General features: G+C 46.2%; 1 protein-coding gene across 2 annotated transcripts; it reads right to left on the bottom strand.

The window, feature by feature from the left end:
• Positions 1–638: 638 nt before the first annotated feature.
• LOC117962944 (SH3 domain-binding protein 1-like) lies at positions 639–20,754 on the bottom strand. 2 transcript variants are annotated; one of them, XM_059016454.1, is made up of 18 exons: positions 20,479–20,754; positions 17,548–17,590; positions 17,177–17,281; positions 16,274–16,350; positions 14,640–14,751; positions 13,449–13,586; positions 12,262–12,330; positions 11,552–11,642; positions 10,476–10,612; positions 9,955–10,066; positions 9,345–9,426; positions 8,829–8,909; positions 7,880–7,993; positions 7,126–7,223; positions 5,603–5,744; positions 4,823–5,034; positions 3,349–3,420; positions 640–1,566 (listed from the first exon to the last, which is right to left on the bottom strand). In XM_059016454.1, exons 1-18 carry the CDS (start codon positions 20,526–20,528, stop codon positions 1,283–1,285), a joined length of 2,019 nt encoding a protein of 672 aa, XP_058872437.1. In that variant the 5' UTR covers positions 20,529–20,754; the 3' UTR covers positions 640–1,282. The 2 variants fall into 2 exon arrangements, with proteins under 2 accessions (XP_058872438.1, XP_058872437.1); XM_059016455.1 differs by lacking the exon at positions 3,349–3,420 and having other exon boundaries at positions 639–1,566.
• Positions 20,755–22,623: the final 1,869 nt, after the last annotated feature.

The raw sequence follows: 22,623 nt of genomic DNA, 5'->3' as shown, positions 1-22,623 counted from the left end.
CTATAGCAGGTGAATCAGTCCCATGCTGTGCTATTGACAGTGCTATGGCAGGTGAATCAGTCCCATGCTGTGCTATTGACAGTGCTATAGCAGGTGAATCAGTCCCATGCTGTGCTATTGACAGTGCTATAGCAGGTGAATCAGTCCCATGCTGTGCTATTGACAGTGCTATGGCAGGTGAATCAGTCCCATGCTGTGCTTTTGACAGTGCTATAGCAGGTGAATCAGTCCCATGCTGTGCTATTGACAGTGCTATAGCAGGTGAATCAGTCCCATGCTGTGCTATTCAGTGCTATGGCAGGTGAATCAGTCCCATGCTGTGCTATTGACAGTGCTATAGGAGGTGAATCAGTCCCATGCTGTGCTATTAACAGTGCTATGGCAGGTGAATCAGTCCCATGCTGTGCTATTGACAGTGCTATGGCAGGTGAATCAGTCCCATGCTGTGCTATTGACAGTGCTATAGCAGGTGAATCAGTCCCATGCTGTGCTATTGACAGTGCTATGGCAGGTGAATCAGTCCCATGCTGTGCTATTGACAGTGCTATGGCAGGTGAATCAGTCCCATGCTGTGCTATTGACAGTGCTATGGCAGGTGAATCAGTCCCATGCTGTGCTATTGACAGTGCTATGGCAGGTGAATCAGTCCCATGCTGTGCTATTGACAGTGCTATAGCAGGTGAATCAGTCCCATGCTGTGCTATTGACAGTGCTATGGCAGGTGAATCAGTCCCATGCTGTGCTATTGACAGTGCTATGGCAGGTGAATCAGTCCCATGCTGTGCTATTGACAGTGCTATAGCAGGTGAATCAGTCCCATGCTGTGCTATTGACAGTGCTATGGCAGGTGTTTCTATTATTTTGTCCAAACCTTATGATATTATTAAATTAAATTAAATTAAATTAAATTAAATTAAATTATATTATATTTTTCACTGGAATAGTGGTCAGAACAAATTTAAAACAGTGTATACAGGACAAAACCAAAGACAGTACGAACTTCTGGTTGCTAGGGAGCTCTCTCTTGTTGCTACGAGAGTGGAGCACAATGCACCTCAAAATTAACCCTGTCAGTCCTGAATTATTTTTTTGGTCGAGCTGAAAAAATACACTCCTTTACTGAGCCAAGATAAGGATAAGGTCCAGGACTGACGGGGTTAAAAAAATGAGGTCACAGTTTGGTCACAAAAACGTTTTTTTTGTTTTGATACAGGGAGACCCTCTCCAGAGATTCCTTGAAACACCATTATCCGTCTCAGATTTTTAAACATTTTTCAGAAGGTTATTTTGAGGAAGACGACAGCTGTTCTTTGATTGGCTGTTGAGGAGGGAGGGGCGGGGGGAAATTGGGTACTCTGAGACCCCCTTTAACACGTTTCTGTCCTCCTGCCTTCCTTTGCGATGAAGCCTGTGCATGGAGGGATGGGTTAGGCTTGGAGGCGCAGCTCTCTCTCTGGGCTGGGGTGTTCACATGAGCCTGGGGCTTGTTCTGGTTCATTGATTTGGATGTCAGTTCACAAGCTGGGGCTTGGGTGATGGCAGGCCTGTGGTTTGCAGGTTTTTTGGCTTTGAAAAAGAAAAAGAAAAAAAAATAAACCAAGAAATTAATAATTGTTCCCCCCCCCCACCCCCCCACTGTATTTCTGAAGAGTTGAATTATGAAAATAAAGCTGGTCAGCGCTCCTTTAAAGGGAGGGACCAGCGATACTGTTAATAAAGCTAATAAGAGGTGAGAGAATGGATTTTAAAGATGGTCAGCGCTCCTTTAAAGGGAGGGGCCAGCGATACTGTTAATAAAGCTAATAAGAGGTGAGAGAATGGATTTTAAAGATGGTCAGCGCTCCTTTAAAGGGAGGGACCAGCGATACTGTTAATAAAGCTAATAAGAGGTGAGAGAATGGATTTTAAAGATGGTCAGCGCTCCTTTAAAGGGAGGGGCCAGCGATGCTGTTAATAAAGCTAATAAGAGGTGAGAGAATGGATTTTAAAGATGGTCAGCGCTCCTTTAAAGGGAGGGGCCAGCGATGCTGTTAATAAAGCTAATAAGAGGTGAGAGAATGGATTTTAAAGATGGTCAGCGCTCCTTTAAAGGGAGGGACCAGCGATACTGTTAATAAAGCTAATAAGAGGTGAGAGAATGGATTTTAAAGATGGTCAGCGCTCCTTTAAAGGGAGGGGCCAGCGATGCTGTTAATAAAGCTAATAAGAGGTGAGAGAATGGATTTTAAAGATGGTCAGCGCTCCTTTAAAGGGAGGGGCCAGCGATACTGTTAATAAAGCTAATAAGAGGTGAGAGAATGGATTTTAAAGATGGTCAGCGCTCCTTTAAAGGGAGGGGCCAGCGATACTGTTAATAAAGCTAATAAGAGGTGAGAGAATGGATTTTAAAGATGGTCAGCGCTCCTTTAAAGGGAGGGACCAGCGATACTGTTAATAAAGCTAATAAGAGGTGAGAGAATGGATTTTAAAGATGGTCAGCGCTCCTTTAAAGGGAGGGGCCAGCGATACTGTTAATAAAGCTAATAAGAGGTGAGAGAATGGATTTTAAAGATGGTCAGCGCTCCTTTAAAGGGAGGGGCCAGCGATGCTGTTAATAAAGCTAATAAGAGGTGAGAGAATGGATTTTAAAGATGGTCAGCGCTCCTTCAAAGGGAGGGGCCAGCGATACTGTTAATAAAGCTAATAAGAGGTGAGAGAATGGATTTCAAAGATGGTCAGCGCTCCTTTAAAGGGAGGGGCAGTGATAATGCTTCCATTGGGAATTGATTTTAAAAGAGAATTGACCTCAAACCATGATAGTCCCGTCTCTTTACCTTCTCTCAGCCCCTCAGAGCCCCACTCCTCAGAGCCCCGCCCCTCAAAGCCCGGTCCCTCAGAGCCCAGCCCGGTCCCTCAGAGCCCCGCCCCGGTCCCTCAGAGCCCAGCCTGGTCCCTCAGAGCCCAGCCCGGTCCCTCAGAGCCCCGCCCCGGTCCCTCAGAGCCCCGCCCCGGTCCCTCAGAGCCCTGCCCGGTCCCTCAGAGCCCCGCCCCGGTCCCTCAGAGCCCAGCCTGGTCCCTCAGAGCCCCGCCCCCTCAAAGCCCCGCCCCTGCCCCTCAGAGCCCCGCCCTTCCCCTCAGAGCCCCGCCCAGTCCCTCAGAGCCTCGCCCCGGTCCCTCAGAGCCCCGCCCGGTCCCTCAGAGCCCCGCCCCGGTCCCTTGCCCCCGCCCGGTCCCTCAGAGCCCCGCCCCGGCCCCTCAGAGCCCCGCCCCGGCCCCTCAGAGCCCCGCACGGTCCCTCAGAGCCCCGCCCCGGTCCCTCAGAGCCCCGCCCCGGTCCCTTGTCCCCGCCCGGTCCCTGCTCAGACTCACCGGCCGGGCCCAGCAGGCGGATCAGAGGGTTCGTCTGCTGAAGGATTTTCAAACAGCAGCGCAGATTCGGCCCTGTGAGGACCGACACACAACAAGAGACCTGGAGTCACATCAAAACAGGGTCCCCCGGAAACAAGAGACCTGATCACATCAAAACATGGTCCCCCGGAAACGAGAGACCTGGAGTCACATCAAAACAGGGTCCTCTGGAAACGAGAGACCTGGAGTCACATCAAAACAGGGTCCCCCGGAAACGAGAGACCTGAACACATCAAAACAGTGTCCCCCGGAAACAAGAGACCTGATCACATCAAAACATGGTCCCCCGGAAACGAGAGACCTGGAGTCACATCAAAACAGGGTCCTCTGGAAACGAGAGACCTGGAGTCACATCAAAACATGGTCCCCCGGAAACGAGAGACCTGGAGTCACATCAAAACAGGGTCCTCTGGAAACGAGAGACCTGGAGTCACATCAAAACAGGGTCCCCCGGAAACGAGAGACCTAGAGTCACATCAAAACAGGGTCCCCTGGAAACGATAGACCTGGAGCATCAAAACAGGGTCCCCAGGAAACAAGAGACCTGATCACATCAAAACAGGGTCCCCCGGAAACGAGAGACCTGGAGTCACATCAAAACAGGGTCCTCTGGAAACGAGAGACCTGGAGTCACATCAAAACAGGGTCCCCCGGAAACGAGAGACCTGAACACATCAAAACAGGGTCCCCTAGAAACAAGAGACCTGGAGTCACATCAAAACAGGGTCCCCTGGAAACGAGAGACCTGGAGTCACATCAAAACAGGGTCCCGTGGAAACTAGAGGCCTGGAGTCACATCAAAACAGGGTCCCCCAGAAACGAGAGACCTGGAGTCACATCAAAACAGGGTCCCCTGGAAACAAGAGACCTGAACACATCAAAACAGGGTCCCCCAGAAATGAGAGACCTGGAGTCACATCAAAAAAGGGTCCCCCGGAAACAAGAGACCTGATCACATCAAAACAGGGTCCCCTGGAAACAAGAGACCTGGAGTCACATCAAAACAGGGTCCTCTGGAAACGAGAGACCTGTAGTCACATCAAAACAGGGTCCCCTGGAAACGAGAGACCTGGAGTCACATCAAAACAGGGTCCCGTGGAAACTAGAGGCCTGGAGTCACATCAAAACAGGGTCTCCCGGAAACAAGAGACCTGGAGTCACATCATTCCACTTTATGAAGCTGAACCAGTTCATTCTACATAGAGGGTGATGCTGCTAAACTTTTGTCCACAGCTGTACATGATGTATCGTAATAGAGGTCTGTATCGCTTGTGATACGAGCCCACAGCATAAAGAACTACAGCTCCCAGCATGCATCACCATTGCCGCGGGTGCAGAGGCATGCTGGGAGCCGTAGTCCTAGCCAGCAAGGTCATTCTACAGGGTGATGCAAAGCTATTGGCTACAGCTGTAGAGCACTGACAAAGCCTCTCACCTTTGCAGGGCTCCCCAGCTTTGGGGGAGGGGTGTGGGGGAGGCTGGGTTTCGGGGGCTGGTGTCTGGACGGCCTGGGTCTCTTCTCCTCGATTCTGGTTCTGGTTCTGGTTCATATTGTCCCAGAGGCTGGTCCGTCGTGCCACAGAACCGGACTTTATGATGACCGGAGCGGAGGTACTGACCCGTAGGCTGGACTTGAGCTTCGGGGGGCTGACAGAACAGAGGATTCAAGTGCCGTGGTGTTCAATCATGACTAGTTACACTTACACTGCAGTGATTACAATTACACTGAAAAATTACATAAACAGCTCCTTGCATTATTACAGAGACATGTTTGTTCTAAATAACCAGCGATAGTCCTGTATTTTAGAGTACTGTAATCTGTCAAGTGTTATTGAATCTATAGTATTCTGTATTTAATTATATCCTGATGTAACTATCACTGACACTGTTATCTGCTCCGTTATTGAATCGTATTTTGTCACACTTGCTAGAACTAAAGTCATTGTATTTATCTTGCTCTTAATTGTATTATTACTTGTACTGTGGTTCTTGAAATGTATTTTTGTTTACAACTGTAAGTCGCCCTGGATAAGGGCGTCTGCTAAGAAATAAATAATAATAATAATAATAATAATAATAATAATAATAATAATAATAATAATAATAATAATAATCACTATTACAAAACACACAAACTCATTTTTCTCCCGAACACATGCAGTTACTAAAAGGGGTTGACGTGAAGCACAAAGAGGCATTTGTGTTTTTCAGTTACCTGTCTGGGGCTGTACAGCCTCTGCCTGTAGGGGGCGCTGTCTGGACTGCGGGCTCCTCCACTGTCTTCTTCTGTGGAGGTGGGAGGGCTTTCTCTACCGCCGTCGGGACGCTGTGGCAGACCGGGGTATCAAAATCGACGTCTGTAAGGATCGAAAAACATTTTAGTCTATAAATCAGCAACCACAGGGCTGGGAATCAGACTCCCGCTGCACAGCAGTGTGATCCAGTCCTGGTTTCACTAGGAGTTTAATAATAAGACACACCTGAGCTTGTTAGCTAGACACACTGGGGGCTGATCAAGCTGGTAGCAGTAAAACCTGGACTGGATCACACTGCTGTGCGATAGGAGTCTGATTCCCCTCCCTGATCTCTCTGTCTAAATATCCCACAGTTCCCAGCAATATCCTGTAGCTCTCTTCACTATAAAATCAGCTACAAACCTCCTTCAACCAAAGTCTATCTACAGGGCTGGGAATCAGACTCCCGCTGCACAGCAGTGTGATCCAGTCCTGGTTTCACTGGGTGTTTAATAATAAGACACACCTGAGCTTGTTAGCTAGACACACTGGGGGCTGCTCAAGATGGTAGCAGTAAAACCTGGACTGGATCACGCTGCTGTGCGATAGGAGTCTGATTCCCAGCGCTGGGTTGCAACCAATAATGATCAATTAAACTCTTGAGTGTATATCATAGTGGTAAAGTGATTCAAAACGTATGTAAGTTTAAGAATGTTTAAGAATGTAGCTCATAATGGGTTAGAAAGTGTAATGTTCTGTTTGTCCACTAGATGGCACTAGCTCCTGTTAATCTGGCTGTGCGTAAAAACTACCGGTTCACCTAAACGAGATCAATTGTTAAAATCAGGTGTGAAGTACTTCTGGTATTGAGTTAAGTGGATTGACACCCGTGTGGGCTCGATTGAGCGTGTGCTGAAACCAGGAAACTACGAACCAGTAAGACCCGTGTTCTAAACCAGCGCATCCCAACCCCGGCTGGTTTTCAGCCCAACTGAGCTCTCAATTGCTGAACCAGACCCTGAATCGAACTGATTAATTAATTAGACCTTTGTAATCGTTCTCAGCTCTGATTTCAAGTTGCTTCTAAAATCTGCAACCGTTTCAGAGCTGAAAACAATTACAAACGTTTGAATTAAGCAAGCGATCAGATCAGTTAAGGGTCTGGTTCAGCGATTGAGAGCACAGCGGGGAATGCAAACCAGCAGACACAACAGTGAAGCGCTGGACTAAACCAGTGAGTTCATCTGTGTGGATAAACTGACTGTGGAAGCAGAGACCAGAAAAACAAACAAACGCTGTCTAGTCAGCTCTCAAACAAGGGATACTGTGTTTGTTTTTAATTCATTTCTTTGAAAGAAAACGCTTTGATTTGCCTAGTTTCTTCAGTCACAACTGAATTCAAATTTCTTAGGGGTCCAAAAACGCTTTTTTTTATCCCCAGCTGCTGGTTTGAAATATTTCACGCTTTTAAAAAATCCTGTGGTGTTTTTTGCAGTCTGCTTACCTCCAGGAAACAGCCTGTCTGCAAACTGAACGAGAGGCTCTATGACCTTCACCACCTGCACCGAGGACGCTGTCGCCATGTCCAGCATCAGCGTCTCGCTGCAGAGACACACAGAGACAAAAACACAAGCCCCCGTCACACACACAGCACCCACCAAGAGCAGAGCTGGATTTTAAAGACGGTCAGCGCTCTTTTAAAGGGAGGGGCCAGCGATACTGTTAATAAAGCTAATAAGAGGTGAGAGAATGGATTTTAAAGATGGTCAGCGCTCCTTTAAAGGGAGGGGCCAGCGATACTGTTAATAAGGCTAATAAGAGGTGAGAGGATGGATTTTAAAGATGGTCAGCGCTCCTTTAAAGGGAGGGGCCAGCGATACTGTTAATAAAGCTAATAAGAGGTGAGAGAATGGATTTTAAAGATGGTCAGCGCTCCTTTAAAGGGAGGAACCAGCGATACTGTTAATAAAGCTAATAAGAGGTGAGAGAATGGATTTTAAAGATGGTCAGCGCTCCTTTAAAGGGAGGGGCCAGCGATACTGTTAATAAAGCCAGTAAGAGGTAAGAGAATGGAGACAGACAGACAGACTCAACTCTACATCCCCAGAATCCAATATTCTCATGAACTTGAGCTGAATAATGTTAAGAGCAAGTTTCCTGACAATGGGAGAAGCGCTTCAAACAGAGAGATGGAGTGACGGGTGACCTGTGCCTGCACTGCACCCCCTCCGCCACCAGTGGGCGGTAATGAGTCTTACCCTTCGTTCTGCGGCCACAGCAAGTTAGGACCCAAGACAATGGCGATATTGCTGGGGGACATTTTATTCACTTCCTGGAGCTCCGCTAGCTTAGCCAAGAACTTTACAAGATACCTGGAAAAAAACAAGGAAAATATTACTGAGGAGGGACTGGGAGGGAAGCAGTGTGGCTCTAGTGGAGCTGAGGAGGGACTGGGAGGGAAGCAGTGTGGCTCTAGTGGAGCTGAGGAGGGACTGGGAGGGAAGCAGTGTGGCTCTAGCGGAGCTGAGGAGGGACTGGGAGGGAAGCAGCGTGGCTCTAGCGGAGCTGAGGAGGGACTGGGAGGGAAGCAGCGTGGCTCTAGCGGAGCTGAGGAGGGACTGGGAGGGAAGCAGCGTGGCTCTAGTGGAGCTGAGGAGGGACTGGGAGGGAAGCAGTGTGGCTCTAGTGGAGCTGAGGAGGGACTGGGAGGGAAGCAGCGTGGCTCTAGCGGAGCTGAGGAGGGACTGGGAGGGAAGCAGCGCGGCTCTAGTGGAGCTGAGGAGGGACTGGGAGGGAAGCAGTGTGGCTCTAGTGGAGCTGAGGAGGGACTGGGAGGGAAGCAGTGTGGCTCTAGCGGAGCTGAGGAGGGACTGGGAGGGAAGCAGTGTGGCTCTAGTGGAGCTGAGGAGGGACTGGGAGGGAAGCAGTGTGGCTCTAGCGGAGCTGAGGAGGGACTGGGAGGGAAGCAGTGTGGCTCTAGCGGAGCTGAGGAGGGACTGGGAGGGAAGCAGTGTGGCTCTAGCGGAGTTGAGGAGGGACTGGGAGGGAAGCAGTGTGGCTCTAGCGGAGCTGAGGAGGGACTGGGAGGGAAGCAGCGTGGCTCTAATGGAGCTGAGGAGAGACTGGGAGGGAAGCAGTGTGGCTCTAGTGGAGCTGGGGAGGGAGGGAGGGAGGGAGAGCCCTCTAGTGGTTTAGTTGGGTACTTACCTAAGATTGTTGTAGTTTTCTCGTGGCAGTTTGCAACACAGTTCTTGAAAACCCTCCAGCTTTTTCTGTTGGTCTTTTTCACTAGGGGGAAAAAAAACAGAAACTGTGGTCCCATTCTACCAGCCTCACCCCATTGTAGCTGCCCTATACTTGTGCTACCATTGCCCCTCAGTGTAATACAGAACCATTGCAGTGCCGCTGTCTGTCTGTCTGCCATTGAAGATCATTGAGGGTATAGTTAGCACACTGTGGTCCCATTCTACCAGCCTCACCCCATTGTAGCTGCCCTATACTTGTGCTACCATTGCCCCTCAGTGTAATACAGAGCCATTGCAGTGCCGCTGTCTGTCTGTCTGTCATTGAAGATCATTGAGGGTATAGTTAGCACACTGTGGTCCCATTCTACCAGCCTCACCCCATTGTAGCTGCCCTATACTTGTGCTACCATTGCCCCTCAGTGTAATACAGAGCCATTGCAGTGCCGCTGTCTGTCTGTCTGTCATTGCAGATCCTTACCTGGCTGCTTTAAACCAATCATTGTAGAGTTCAAAGGTCATCATAGGCTGTGGCATCTCTCTCAGGTAAGACTTTAAAGCACCTGTCAAAGAAATATAAAAAAAAAACACAGATTGATTTGAATTAAACTCATTTTAATAGATAATTGATCTAAATGGATCTCCCTATAGAAGTGTCCCATAGAAAAGCACAGCAAAATGTAATACAGCACAGTGAAAGCTAAAGCGTAGGGAAGCATTGTAAAGCACAGAGAGGTCTGGTAAAGCATAGGGAAGCATTGTAAAGCACAGAGAGGTCTGGTAAAGCATAGGGAAGCATTGTGAAGCACAGAGAGGTCTGGTAAAGCATAGGGAAGCATTGTAAAGCACAGAGAGGTCTGGTAAAGCATAGGGAAGCATTGTAAAGCACAGAGAGGTCTGGTAAAGCATAGGGAAGCATTGTAAAGCACAGAGAGGTCTGGTAAAGCATAGGGAAGCATTGTAAAGCACAGAGAGGTCTGCTAAAGCATAGGGAAGCATTGTAAAGCACAGAGAGGTCTGGTAAAGCATAGGGAAGCATTGTAAAGCACAGAGAGGTCTGGTAAAGCCAGTCTCTGGTGGTCGCGTCTCACCTGCCACAGCGTGGGGGTCGGAGTAGAACTCCGTGGGGTCGATGTTTCCACAGTCCAGCCCCGCTTTCAGCTTCTTCACAACAGAGGCTGCAGCTGCCAGTCTGAAGAGACCCTGAAACACACAATACAATTCAATACAATACAGCACTCTCTGAAATGTCTTTATAATATATAGCACTAGACCCTGATATCGATGCGATCCAGCCCTCTGAAATGTCTTTATAATATATAGCACTAGACCCTGATATTGATGCGATCCAGCCCTCTGAAATGTCTTTATAATATACAGCGCTAGACCCTGATATTGATGCGATCCAGCCCTTTTTATAATCAGACTCCTATTGCACAGCAGTGTGATCCATTCCAGGTTTTACTGCTACCAGCTTGATCAGCCCCCAGTGTGTCTAGCTAACAAGCTCAGGTGTGTCTTATTATTAAACTCCTAGTGCAACCAGGACTGGAGAGTCTGACGGGAGTCTGATTCCCAGCCCTGCCCATTGCAGTGGCTTGCATGCCCTCACCTCCTCTCTCATACCCTTCACCAGCAGCATCTTCACACACTCTTCAATGGGGAGGGCGATCTCTCTGGAGCTGGTTCTCAAGTGTGTGGCCAGAGAGACTCCATAGACGCCCAGAGAGGGGCTGCTCACCTGGGACGCTGTTAGGGAGCAAACAGGGCAGAGAGAAGTCATGTGCGTTATAACCCCGTCTGTGTATGAGGATAACGCTTTGATGCGGGAGATAGTGAAAACTAGCACAATTATAGTTTTCGTTGAAAATGTATTTTTTGTTGTTTTATATGGGGGGGAGGTAATCCACAACTATTAAAACACTCAATAGCACTAAAGTCAAGACTGAAAGAGATTTCATAAGTTCAGTGACTAGAAGTCTTTCTCAGCGTCTTCAGTGTAAATTCAATGGCAAACGTTTCCACTAGAAGTCTCTCTCAGCGTCTTCAGTGTAAATTCAATGGCAAACGTTTCCACTAGAAGTCTCTCACAGCGTCTTCAGTGTAAATTCAACGGCAAACGTTTCCACTAGAAGTCTTTCTCAGCGTCTTCAGTGTAAATTCAATGGCAAACGTTTCCACTAGAAGTCTTTCTCAGCGTCTTCAGTGTAAATTCAATGGCAAACGTTTCCACTAGAAGTCTCTCTCAGCGTCTTCAGTGTAAATTCAATGGCAAACGTTTCCACTAGAAGTCTCTCAGCGTCTTCAGTGTAAATTCAATGGCAAACGTTTCCACTAGAAGTCTTTCTCAGCGTCTTCAGTGTAAATTCAATGGCAAACGTTTCCACTAGAAGTCTCTCACAGCGTCTTCAGTGTAAATTCAATGGCAATTCAAATCCCACCTCAGCCACCGACTCCCTGTGTGTGTGTGTGTGTGTGTGTGTGTGTGTGTGTGCGTGTGTGTGTGTGTGTGTGACCCTGAGCGAGTCGCTACACCTCCTTGTGCTCCGTCCTTCGGATGAGACGTCAAACAAACAAGCTCCTATTGGAAGTGACTCTGCAGCAGCAGCAGCAGTTGTTGATGATGCAGAGTTTCCCCCCCTAGTCTCTAGAAGTCGCTTTGGATTAAAAATAAAAACCCAGACTTACTTGTAATGTTGCTGTTTTCCTTCAGTTCGGTTATCATGGGGTCTAGGATTTCAAAGGACTTCTTGTGATATTGCGCTTGGAGCTCCAGCAACTAAAGAACACAAATTTGGAGAAACTATTAAAAAGGGTATATTTAGACAGAGAGATCAGGGATGGGAATCAGACTCTTATTGCACAGCAGTGTGATCCAGTCCAGGTTTTACTGCTACCAGCTTGATCAGCCCCCAGTGTGTCTAGCTAACAAGCTCAGGTGTGTCTGATTATTAAACTCCTAGTGAAACCAGGACTGGATCACACTGCTGTGCAGCGGGAGTCTGATTCCCAGCCCTGTAGATTGACTTTGGTTGAAGGAGGTTTGTAGCTGATTTTATAGTGAAGAGAGCTACAGGATATTGCTGGGAACTGTGGGATATTTAGACAGAGAGATCAGGGCTGGGAATCAGACTCCTATTGCACAGCAGTGTGATCCAGTCCAGGTTTTACTGCTACCAGCTTGATCAGCCCCCAGTGTGTCTAGCTAACAAGCTCAGGTGTGTCTTATTATTAAACTCCTAGTGAAACCAGGACTGGATCACACTGCTGTGCAGCGGGAGTCTGATTTCCATTCCTGGACATGACCACTAGAGGGCGTTCAACTGCAGTTTTTGCCTCCTCTGAAAGAAACTGTGGGCTAGTAAATGGCAAATTTATTTTAAATATAAGAAACTCACTCTGATGAAATAGTTGGCGTAATCGTCTTCTTTCGTTGCAAAATGGTACAGATCCGCCGAATAGATGTCCTGAGGGAAACAGATACACACACACAGATAGTTCCTGTTTGAAACCATTATATCAAAACGCAAATATTTCACACTTTGTTCCACATATATCTCTTGAACCGCTTATCCCATTCTCTCACCTCTTATTAGCTTTATTAACAGTATCGCTGGTCCCTCCCTTTAAAGGAGCGCTGACCATCTTTAAAATCCATTCTCTCACCTCTTATTAGCTTTATTAACAGTATCGCTGGTCCCTCCCTTTAAAGGAGCGCTGACCATCTTTAAAATCCATTCTCTCACCTCTTATTAGCTTTATTAACAGTATCGCTGGTCCCTCCCTTTAAAGGAGCGCTGACCATCTTTAAAATCCATTCTCTCACCTCTTATTAGCTTTATTAACAGTATCGCTGGTCCCTCCCTTTAAAGGAGCGCTGACCATCTTTAAAATCCATTCTCTCACCTCTTATTAGCTTTATTAACAGTATCGCTGGTCCCTCCCTTTAAAGGAGCGCTGACCATCTTTAAAATCCATTCTCTCACCTCTTATTAGCTTTATTAACAATATCGCTGGTCCCTCCCTTTAAAGGAGCGCTGACCATCTTTAAAATCCATTCTCTCACCTCTTATTAGCTTTATTAACAGCATCGCTGGTCCCTCCCTTTAAAGGAGCGCTGACCATCTTTAAAATCCATTCTCTCACCTCTTATTAGCTTTATTAACAGTATCGCTGGTCCCTCCCTTTAAAGGAGCGCTGACCATCTTTAAAATCCATTCTCTCGCCTCTTATTAGCTTTATTAACAGTATCGCTGGCCCCTCCCTTTAAAGGGGCGCTGACCATCTTTAAAATCCATTCTCTCACCTCTTATTAGCTTTATTAACAGCATCGCTGGCCCCTCCCTTTAAAGGAGCGCTGACCATCTTTAAAATCCATTCTCTCACCTCTTATTAGCTTTATTAACAGTATCGCTGGCCCCTCCCTTTAAAGGAGCGCTGACCATCTTTAAAATCCATTCTCTCACCTCTTATTAGCTTTATTAACAGTATCGCTGGCCCCTCCCTTTAAAGGAGCGCTGACCATCTTTGAAATTATTTTCCCAGTAGCGTCCACGGGGGAGAAGCCACTGGTTTCTGGACTCACTTTGACCTGTTCCAGTTTCCTCCAGGTCTCCTCCACCTCCTCCTGCCCCCCTGAGCTGCTCCTGTTTTTCGCACTGATCCAGTCTGTTGTCAGTTTAGCGAAAAGCTTCTTATTCCTGAGAATCTCTGGGAGATCGTCCTGGAATAAAAACAAGAGGGGAGAAAATGACTACGGCTCCCAGCATGCCTCTGCACCCGTGGCAATGGTGAGGCATGCTGGGAGCTGTAGTTCTTTATGCTGCGGTCTCGTATCACAAGCGATACAGACCTCTATTACGATACATCATGTACAGCTGTGGACAAAAGTTTAGCAGCATCACCCTCTATATAGAATGAACTGATTCAGCTTCATAGAGTCCAATGAAAGCTGCTGAATAATGTTCCCTTGTTAACATATTGAATTCCACCCCCTCTATATAGAATGAACTGATTCAGCTTCATAGAGTCCAATGAAAGCTGCTGAATAATGTTCCCTTGTTAACATATTGAATTCCACCCCCTCTATATAGAATGAACTGATTCAGCTTCATAGAGTCCAATGAAAGCTGCTGAATAATGTTCCCTTGTTAACATATTGAATTCCACCCCCTCTATATAGAATGAACTGATTCAGCTTCATAGAGTCCAATGAAAGCTGCTGAATAATGTTCCCTTGTTAACATATTGAATTCCACCCCCTCTATATAGAATGAACTCCCTCAGCTTCATAGAGTCCAATGAAAGCTGCTGAATAATGTTCCCTTGTTAACATATTGAATTCCACCCCTCTATATAGAATGAACTCCCTCAGCTTCATAGAGTCCAATGAAAGCTGCTGAATAATGTTCCCTTGTTAACATATTGAATTCCACCCCCTCTATATAGAATGAACTCCCTCAGCTTCATAGAGTCCAGTGAAAGCTGCTGAATAATGTTCCCTTGTTAACATATTGAATTCCACACCCAGCGCTTTGTAGTTTTCCAGATACTGAACAGAAAAACTGACATTGAAAAAAAAATGTGACATTTCAGAATTCTAACATGAAATACAACTGGACTGCGATGATGGCTTCCGGTATAGACTTTTATTTTTAGCGATATCATTTTGTAGTTTCTTTGATGTTAAAAGTTCAGTATTATGTGCAAGAGAGAATCTCATGAGATTTCGAATTCTCTTTCGTTGGTCTTTGAGTTGATTCTAAGCTGGTCTCACCTCACTCAGTTTGTTCAAAGGCTCCAGAACTTCCTTCTCAACCTGAACCTCAAAATCAGCCAACGCCTTCGCCAGGGTCTTCTCAATGTAGCAGCACATTTCAAGAACCCTCCTGCAATAGAAATCACCCCTCAGTGTGACACCGAGCCACTGCAGTGCCGCTGTCTGTCTGTCTGCCATTGAAGATCATTGAGGGTATAGTTAGCACACTGTGGTCCCATTCTACCAGCCTCACCCCATTGTAGCTGCCCTATACTTGTGCTACCATTGCCCCTCAGTGTAATACAGAGCCATTGCAGTGCTGCTGTCTGTCTGTCTGCCATTGAAGATCATTGAGGGTATAGTTAGCACACTGTGGTCCCATTCTACCAGCCTCACCCCATTGTAGCTGCCCTATACTTGTGCTACCATTGCCCCTCAGTGTAATACAGAGCCATTGCAGTGCCGCTGTCTGTCTGTCTGCCATTGAAGATCATTGAGGGTATAGTTAGCACACTGTGGTCCCATTCTACCAGCCTCACCCCATTGTAGCTGCCCTATACTTGTGCTACCATTGCCCCTCAGTGTAATACAGAGCCATTGCAGTGCTGCTGTCTGTCTGTCTGCCATTGAAGATCATTGAGGGTATAGTTAGCACACTGTGGTCCCATTCTACCAGCCTCACCCCATTGTAGCTGCCCTATACTTGTGCTACCATTGCCCCTCAGTGTAATACAGAGCCATTGCAGTGCCGCTGTCTGTCTGTCTGCCATTGAAGATCATTGAGGGTATAGTTAGCACACTGTGGTCCCATTCTACCAGCCTCACCCCATTGTAGCTGCCCTATACTTGTGCTACCATTGCCCCTCAGTGTAATACAGAGCCATTGCAGTGCTGCTGTCTGTCTGTCTGCCATTGAAGATCATTGAGGGTATAGTTAGCACACTGTGGTCCCATTCTACCAGCCTCACCCCATTGTAGCTGCCCTATACTTGTGCTACCATTGCCCCTCAGTGTAATACAGAGCCATTGCAGTGCTGCTGTCTGTCTGTCTGCCATTGAAGATCATTGAGGGTATAGTGAGCACACTGTGGTCCCATTCTACCAGCCTCACCCCATTGTAGCTGCCCTATACTTGTGCTACCATTGCCCCCTCAGTGTAATACAGAGCCATTGCAGTGCCGCTGTCTGTCTGTCTGCCATTGAACATCATTGAGGGTATAGTTAGCACACTGTGGTCCCATTCTACCAGCCTCACCCCATTGTAGCTGCCCTATACTTGTGCTACCATTGCCCCTCAGTGTAATACAGAGCCATTGCAGTGCCGCTGTCTGTCTGTCTGTCATTGAAGATCATTGAGGGTATAGTTAGCACACTGTGGTCCCATTCTACCAGCCTCACCCCATTGTAGCTGCCCTATACTTGTGCTACCATTGCCCCTCAGTGTAATACAGAGCCATTGCAGTGCCGCTGTCTGTCTGTCTGCCATTGAAGATCATTGAGGGTATAGTTAGCACACTGTGGTCCCATTCTAGCAGCCTCACCCCATTGTAGCTGCCCTATACTTGTGCTACCATTGCCCCTCAGTGTAATACAGAGCCACTGCAGTGCCGCTGTCTGTCTGTCTGCCATTGAAGATCATTAGAGTTACTTACCGAATGCTGGAATCCCCATCAAAATCCTTGCAGCTTTCAGCCATGCTAACAGACAGGGACAGCAGGGGTAGCTTTTTCTGTCACAGAAAAAAAAAATAGAAGAGACGATAAGGCCGTGCCTTTACAAGGGGACCCTCGGGGACCCCTGCGCTCCCCTGACTGTGTGACTCCCCCCTGCGCACCACGCGGCCATGTCTTTACCAGGGGAGACCCTCGGGGACCCCTGCGTTCCCCTGACTGTGTGACTCCCCCCCTGCACCCCACGCGGCCGTGCCTTTACCAGGGGAGACCCTCGGGGACCCCTGCGCTCCCCTGACTGTGTGACTCCCCCCTGCACACACAGAGACATATTCCTATAGGCTGAGCTGTAATTAATGTGGTTAGCCATATATAATATTATATTTGTATATCGTTATTTACAGTTTTAATGTAGTTTATAGTTTTAAATCTAGTATTAATACCTACTGTTATGTTAGGTAAGATAGTCAAAAGATGAGTGAAACTTGCAGATCATTATTCTCAATTTCATTATCACACACACACACACACACACACACACACACACACACACACACACACACACACACACACACACACACACACAGACAAGCAGACAGACAGACAGACACAGACACACACACACAGACAGACACACACAGAGACAAGCAGACAGACAGACAGACACAGACACACAGAAACACACACACACACAGACACACACACAGACAGAGACAGACAGACACGCACAGACACAGACACACAGATAGACAGACAGACACACACACAGACAGACACAGAGACAGACAGACACACACAGACACAGACACACAGATAGACAGACAGACACACACACAGACACACACTCTGATCCACACACACACAGACACACAGACACACCCCTACCATGCGTTTCTCACTGTCCAATCCCTGCTGTCCTTGTAGGCAGCCAATCAGCTTCTTGTGAACGATCTGGGAGGCTTTCTTCGCTGGCTCCACCCTCTGCTCCACCTGCAGCCAATAAAAAAGACAGGGGAGGGGTACAGAACGGCAGAACGGAATGTCGTCATCGCCTAGCAACACTGAGCTTGGTTTCTAAAACCGCATGCGAGATAATCAACCAATCAGAGGCAAGGATCCACCACAACTCCACTGCATCTTATCCTTGTGATGATGTCACCCCGTGCAGAACAGCTTAGAAAAGAACGATGTACTATATTGGGCTTAATCTTTATTGTGGAGGATTTATGAATTGTATAATTAATTACTATAATTACCTGTACCAAATCTTCACTAAGGAGATCTGTCGCATCTTGTGCCCTGTTAAAAAAAAAAAGGATATTAATATAGATTCATTGCATTAGTTACACCACTGTCTGTCTGTCTGCCATTGAAGATCATTGAGGGTATAGTTAGCACACTGTGGTCCCATTCTACCAGCCTCACCCCATTGTAGCTGCCCTATACTTGTGCTACCATTGCCCCTCAGTGTAATACAGAGCCATTGCAGTGCCGCTGTCTGTCTGTCTGCCATTGAAGATCATTGAGGGTATAGTTAGCACACTGTGGTCCCATTCTACCAGCCTCACCCCATTGTAGCTGCCCTATACTTGTGCTACCATTGCCCCTCAGTGTAATACAGAGCCATTGCAGTGCCGCTGTCTGTCTGTCTGCCATTGAAGATCATTGAGGGTATAGTTAGCACACTGTGGTCCCATTCTACCAGCCTCACCCCATTGTAGCTGCCCTATACTTGTGCTACCATTGCCCCTCAGTGTAATACAGAACCATTGCAGTGCCGCTGTCTGTCTGTCTGTCTGCTATTGAACTGTATTGTGGTCACATTCTGTGCTTTCTCCCTCTCTCTCTCCCTCTCCCTCTCTCTCCCTCCCCCTCTCCCCTCTCCCCTCTCCCCTCTCCCCTCTCCCTCTCCCTCTCCCTCTCCCTCCCTCTCTCCCTCTCTCCCTCTCCCTCTCCCTCTCCCTCTCCCTCTCCCTCTCCCTCTCCCTCTCTCTCTCTCTCTCTCTCTCTCTCTCTCTCCAGGAGTTCAGAGAGGAGGGGGGTCAGCTATCTCTGAGCACAGCCCCAGATGATTCCTGGTCACTTTCTCCGCAACACCAGGATTAGCGACCGCAGAACAGAGAGGGAACGTTAGCGCAAGGATAGGGCAGCTACAATGTCAGAGTAATACAAATCCATTGTTGTGCCTCTCTGCCATTGTGTTTGGCTGGGGCGTGATATTTGCTGGCCTGGTTAGTTTGTGCACACAGGGGAATGCACGCTGTGTGTGCACAGCAAAGACCAGACTAGCTTTTAACCCAGCAGCTCCGAAATTAGCAGCCTGCTGTGGTTTTCAGAGCAGCAAGAGGAAACGAAAGGTCTACAGATGCTGAGATGAAACAGCTTAAAAATGCAGGCCGCTTTTTAACTTGCTGTTGAAAGAGATTTCTATTTGAAACGTTAGCCAGCCTGTCAGTGACATCTATCCCCCATCGCCACGGCTGTGTGTTCAAAACCAGAGCTAGCCAGAGAGCCTGTTAATAAAGCTAATAAGAGGCGAGAGAATGGATTTTAAAGATGGTCAGCGCTCTTCTAAAGGGAGGGACCAGCGATACTGTTAATAAAGCTAATAAGAGGTGAGAGAATGGATTTTAAAGATGGTCAGCGCTCCTTTAAAGGGAGGGGCCAGCGATACTGTTAATAAAGCTAATAAGAGGTGAGAGAATGGATTTTAAAGATGGTCAGCGCTCCTGTAAAGGGAGGGACCAGCGATACTGTTAATAAAGCTAATAAGAGGTGAGAGAATGGATTTTAAAGATGGTCAGCGCTCCATTAAAGGGAGGGACCAGCGATACTGTTAATAAAGCTAATAAGAGGTGAGAGAATGGATTTTAAAGATGGTTAGCTTTTAGAAGTAAGCACAGGCATTGAAGAATTTGATAAAGAACAATTCTCCCCCCCCCCACCTACCCACCCACCCACCCACACACACACACACACACACACACACACACACACACACACACACACACAATCTCATTGTCGATTTAACAAACGATCTCTGCAAAACTGCAACTTCAGCTTATACAACATGCATGCTTTGAGCCTGGTCTAAAATGCAAAGCTCTGTTTGAAGTTCGCTGCATTTTGTAAGCGTAGACCCAGGTGTGAAACTGAAAGAACCAGGGTAAACTAACCTTTTAAAAGTGTCCCAAAAGCACAGCACAGTGTAATCAACCACAGTGAAAGTTAAAGCATAGGGAAGCATTGTAAAGCACAGAGAGGTCTGGTAAAGCATAGGGAAGCATTGTAAAGCACAGAGAGGTCTGGTAAAGCATAGGGAAGCATTGTAAAGCACAGAGAGGTCTGGTAAAGCATAGGGAAGCATTGTAAAGCACAGAGAGGTGTGGTAAAGCATAGGGAAGCATTGTAAAGCACAGAGAGGTCTGGTAAAACATAGGGAAGCATTGTAAAGCACAGAGAGGTCTGGTAAAGCATAGGGAAGCATTGTAAAGCACAGAGAGGTCTGGTAAAGCATAGGGAAGCATTGTAAAGCACAGAGAGGTCTGGTAAAGCATAGGGAAGCATTGTAAAGCACAGAGAGGTCTGGTAAAGCATAGGGAAGCATTGTAAAGCACAGAGAGGTCTGGTAAAGCATAGGGAAGCATTGTAAAGCACAGAGAGGTCTGGTAAAGCATAGGGAAGCATTGTAAAGCACAGAGAGGTCTGGTAAAGCATAGGGAAGCATTGTAAAGCACAGAGAGGTCTGGCAAAGCATAGGGAAGCATTGTAAAGCACAGAGAGGTCTGGTAAAGCATAGGGAAGCATTGTAAAGCACAGAGAGGTCTGGTAAAGCATAGGGAAGCATTGTAAAACACAGAGAGGTCTGGTAAAGCATAGGGAAGCATTGTAAAACACAGAGAGGTCTGGTAAAGCATAGGGAAGCATTGTAAAACACAGAGAGGTCTGGTAAAGCATAGGGAAGCATTGTAAAGCACAGAGAGGTCTGGTAAAGCATAGAATAAAAGCGCAAAAATACAACGGTAAATTTTTAAAATGTAACATACATTAACTTCATTGTTAATAAGCTTTTTAAAAAAAGTTAAAGCAAATCGGTGTCAAAAGGAAGCCCCGAGCTTTCGCTATCGCGAATGAACTTTATTACTACAGAGAGAGTAAAAACAGGTAGTTCAAAATTGAGGACTTACTTCCCCGGGGCCGCCAGCTGCTTCATGCGATGAAACTGTTTCTTCATCATCGTGTTTCATTCAGACCCGAGTCGTTAAATTCTTATTTTTCTATAGAAGTTATATATTATCACAGAGGCGCGCCGTCCGACGGGTTTCGTCACGGATTCTGCAAATAACACAACCGTTTTTTTTTTTTTTGCAAATGGGCGGGGCTGAGACTGGCTGTAAAACAATTTTTTTGACATCTACAGAGAGAAAACGACATCACACGAAAGAAAAAAGGGGAAGCTAGTCTTCAAAGAGACGAAGGGAAGTTAGTGGCGCTGCGTTTGTCACGTTTATAAAAAAATATTATTATTATTATTATTATTATTATTATTATTATTAATAATAATAGACAGCTGCACAGATGCGTCTAAAAATTGGATTTATATATATATATATATATATATATATATATATATATATATATATATATACGATTATGAAAGTTATCTTAATGCAGGGCGACCTCAGAAAAGGACGGAATATAATAAAACCCTCTCTTCTCGTCTTTATATTTCAAAAGAGACAACTTGTTTGCGACAGCAGCTGAACGCGCTGCCTTTTCCATCCGGCTGAAGGACTTTGTCCGAAACGTTCCCGATATCACTGATTTTTTATCAATTGTTCGTATTTTTGTGTATCGATAATGCCTTTTTCATTTATAGTACCTATCGGTTCACAGCAGATTTCATTTTGTCATCTCTCTCTCTCTCTCTGCCTATCTATCTATCTATCTATCTATCTATCTATCTATCTATCCCTCTCTCTCTCTCTCTCTCTCTCTATCTCTCTATATCTGTCTCTGTCTGTCTGTCTATCTATCTATCTATCTATATAATGGAGGAGATATAATGATTAATGATTATAATGATTATTATAATTATTATAATGATTATGTGTTCAATATTTCATACACGAAAGGGTTAAAATGAGCGAGATTTGACACGCCTGATAGAAATAAAGACAAGAGAAGCGTTTTTCTGATCATATCTTGATTTTTATATAGCGCCTTTCACAGTGGACCACCATGAACTGCGCATTATATGCAGAGTCACTTCCAATAGGACGTTAATTTAACATCATGAAGGACGGAGAGCAAGTGAGGGTCTGGCACCAACTCCCCAGTAATGTTGTTGAAGCTGACACCCTGGGATCCTTCAAGAAGCTGCTTGATGAGATTCTGGGATCAATAAGCTACTAACAACCAAACGAGCAAGATAGGCTGAATGGCCTCCTCTCGTTTGTAAACTTTCTTATGTTCAAGGAGGTGAAGTGACTCGCTCAGGGTCACACACACACAGCGAGTCAGTCAATGGCAGAGGTGGGATTTGAACCGGTGACCTTCTGGTTACAAGCCCTGGAGTTTAACGACTGGACCGCACTGAATATACCGCCTGATGCAGCTCCCTTAAAGGCGGCTTCCAGAAGAAATATTTCATTTTTGGCTGTCGCATTACGTTGTTGGCATAATTCTCTGCCACTTCGATTCGTTATAGAGCTCCGGTCAAAAGTTTCGCTTCGCTTAGAATTTTAGGATTGAGACATTATATTAGATATTTTATTTATCATCGTGATGTAATCAAAGAAACTACAAAATGATATCGCTAAAAAAAAAAAAAAAAAAAAGTCTATACCGGAAGCCATAATCGCAGTCCAGTCGTATTTCATGTGAGATTTCTGAAATGTCAAATTTTTTTTCAATGTCAGTTTTTCCGTTCAGTATCTGGAAAACTACAAAGCGCTGGGTGTGGAATTCAATATGTTAACAAGGGAACATTATTCAGCAGCTTTCATTGGACTCTGTGAAGCTGAGTGAGTTCATTCTATATAGAGGGTGTGGAATTCAATATGTTAACAAGAGAACATTATTCAGCAGCTTTCATTGGACTCTATGAAGCTGAGGGAGTTCATTCTATATAGAGGGGGTGGAATTCAATATGTTAACAAGGGAACATTATTCAGCAGCTTTCATTGGACTCTATGAAGCTGAGGGAGTTCATTCTATATAGAGGGGGTGGAATTCAATATGTTAACAAGGGAACATTATTCAGCAGCTTTCATTGGACTCTATGAAGCTGAGGGAGTTCATTCTATATAGAGGGGGTGGAATTCAATATG

Source organism: Acipenser ruthenus, chromosome 53, assembly GCF_902713425.1.
Source record: "Acipenser ruthenus chromosome 53, fAciRut3.2 maternal haplotype, whole genome shotgun sequence".
NCBI lineage: Eukaryota > Metazoa > Chordata > Actinopteri > Acipenseriformes > Acipenseridae > Acipenser > Acipenser ruthenus.
This window is presented reverse-complemented; position numbering and strand designations above follow the sequence as displayed.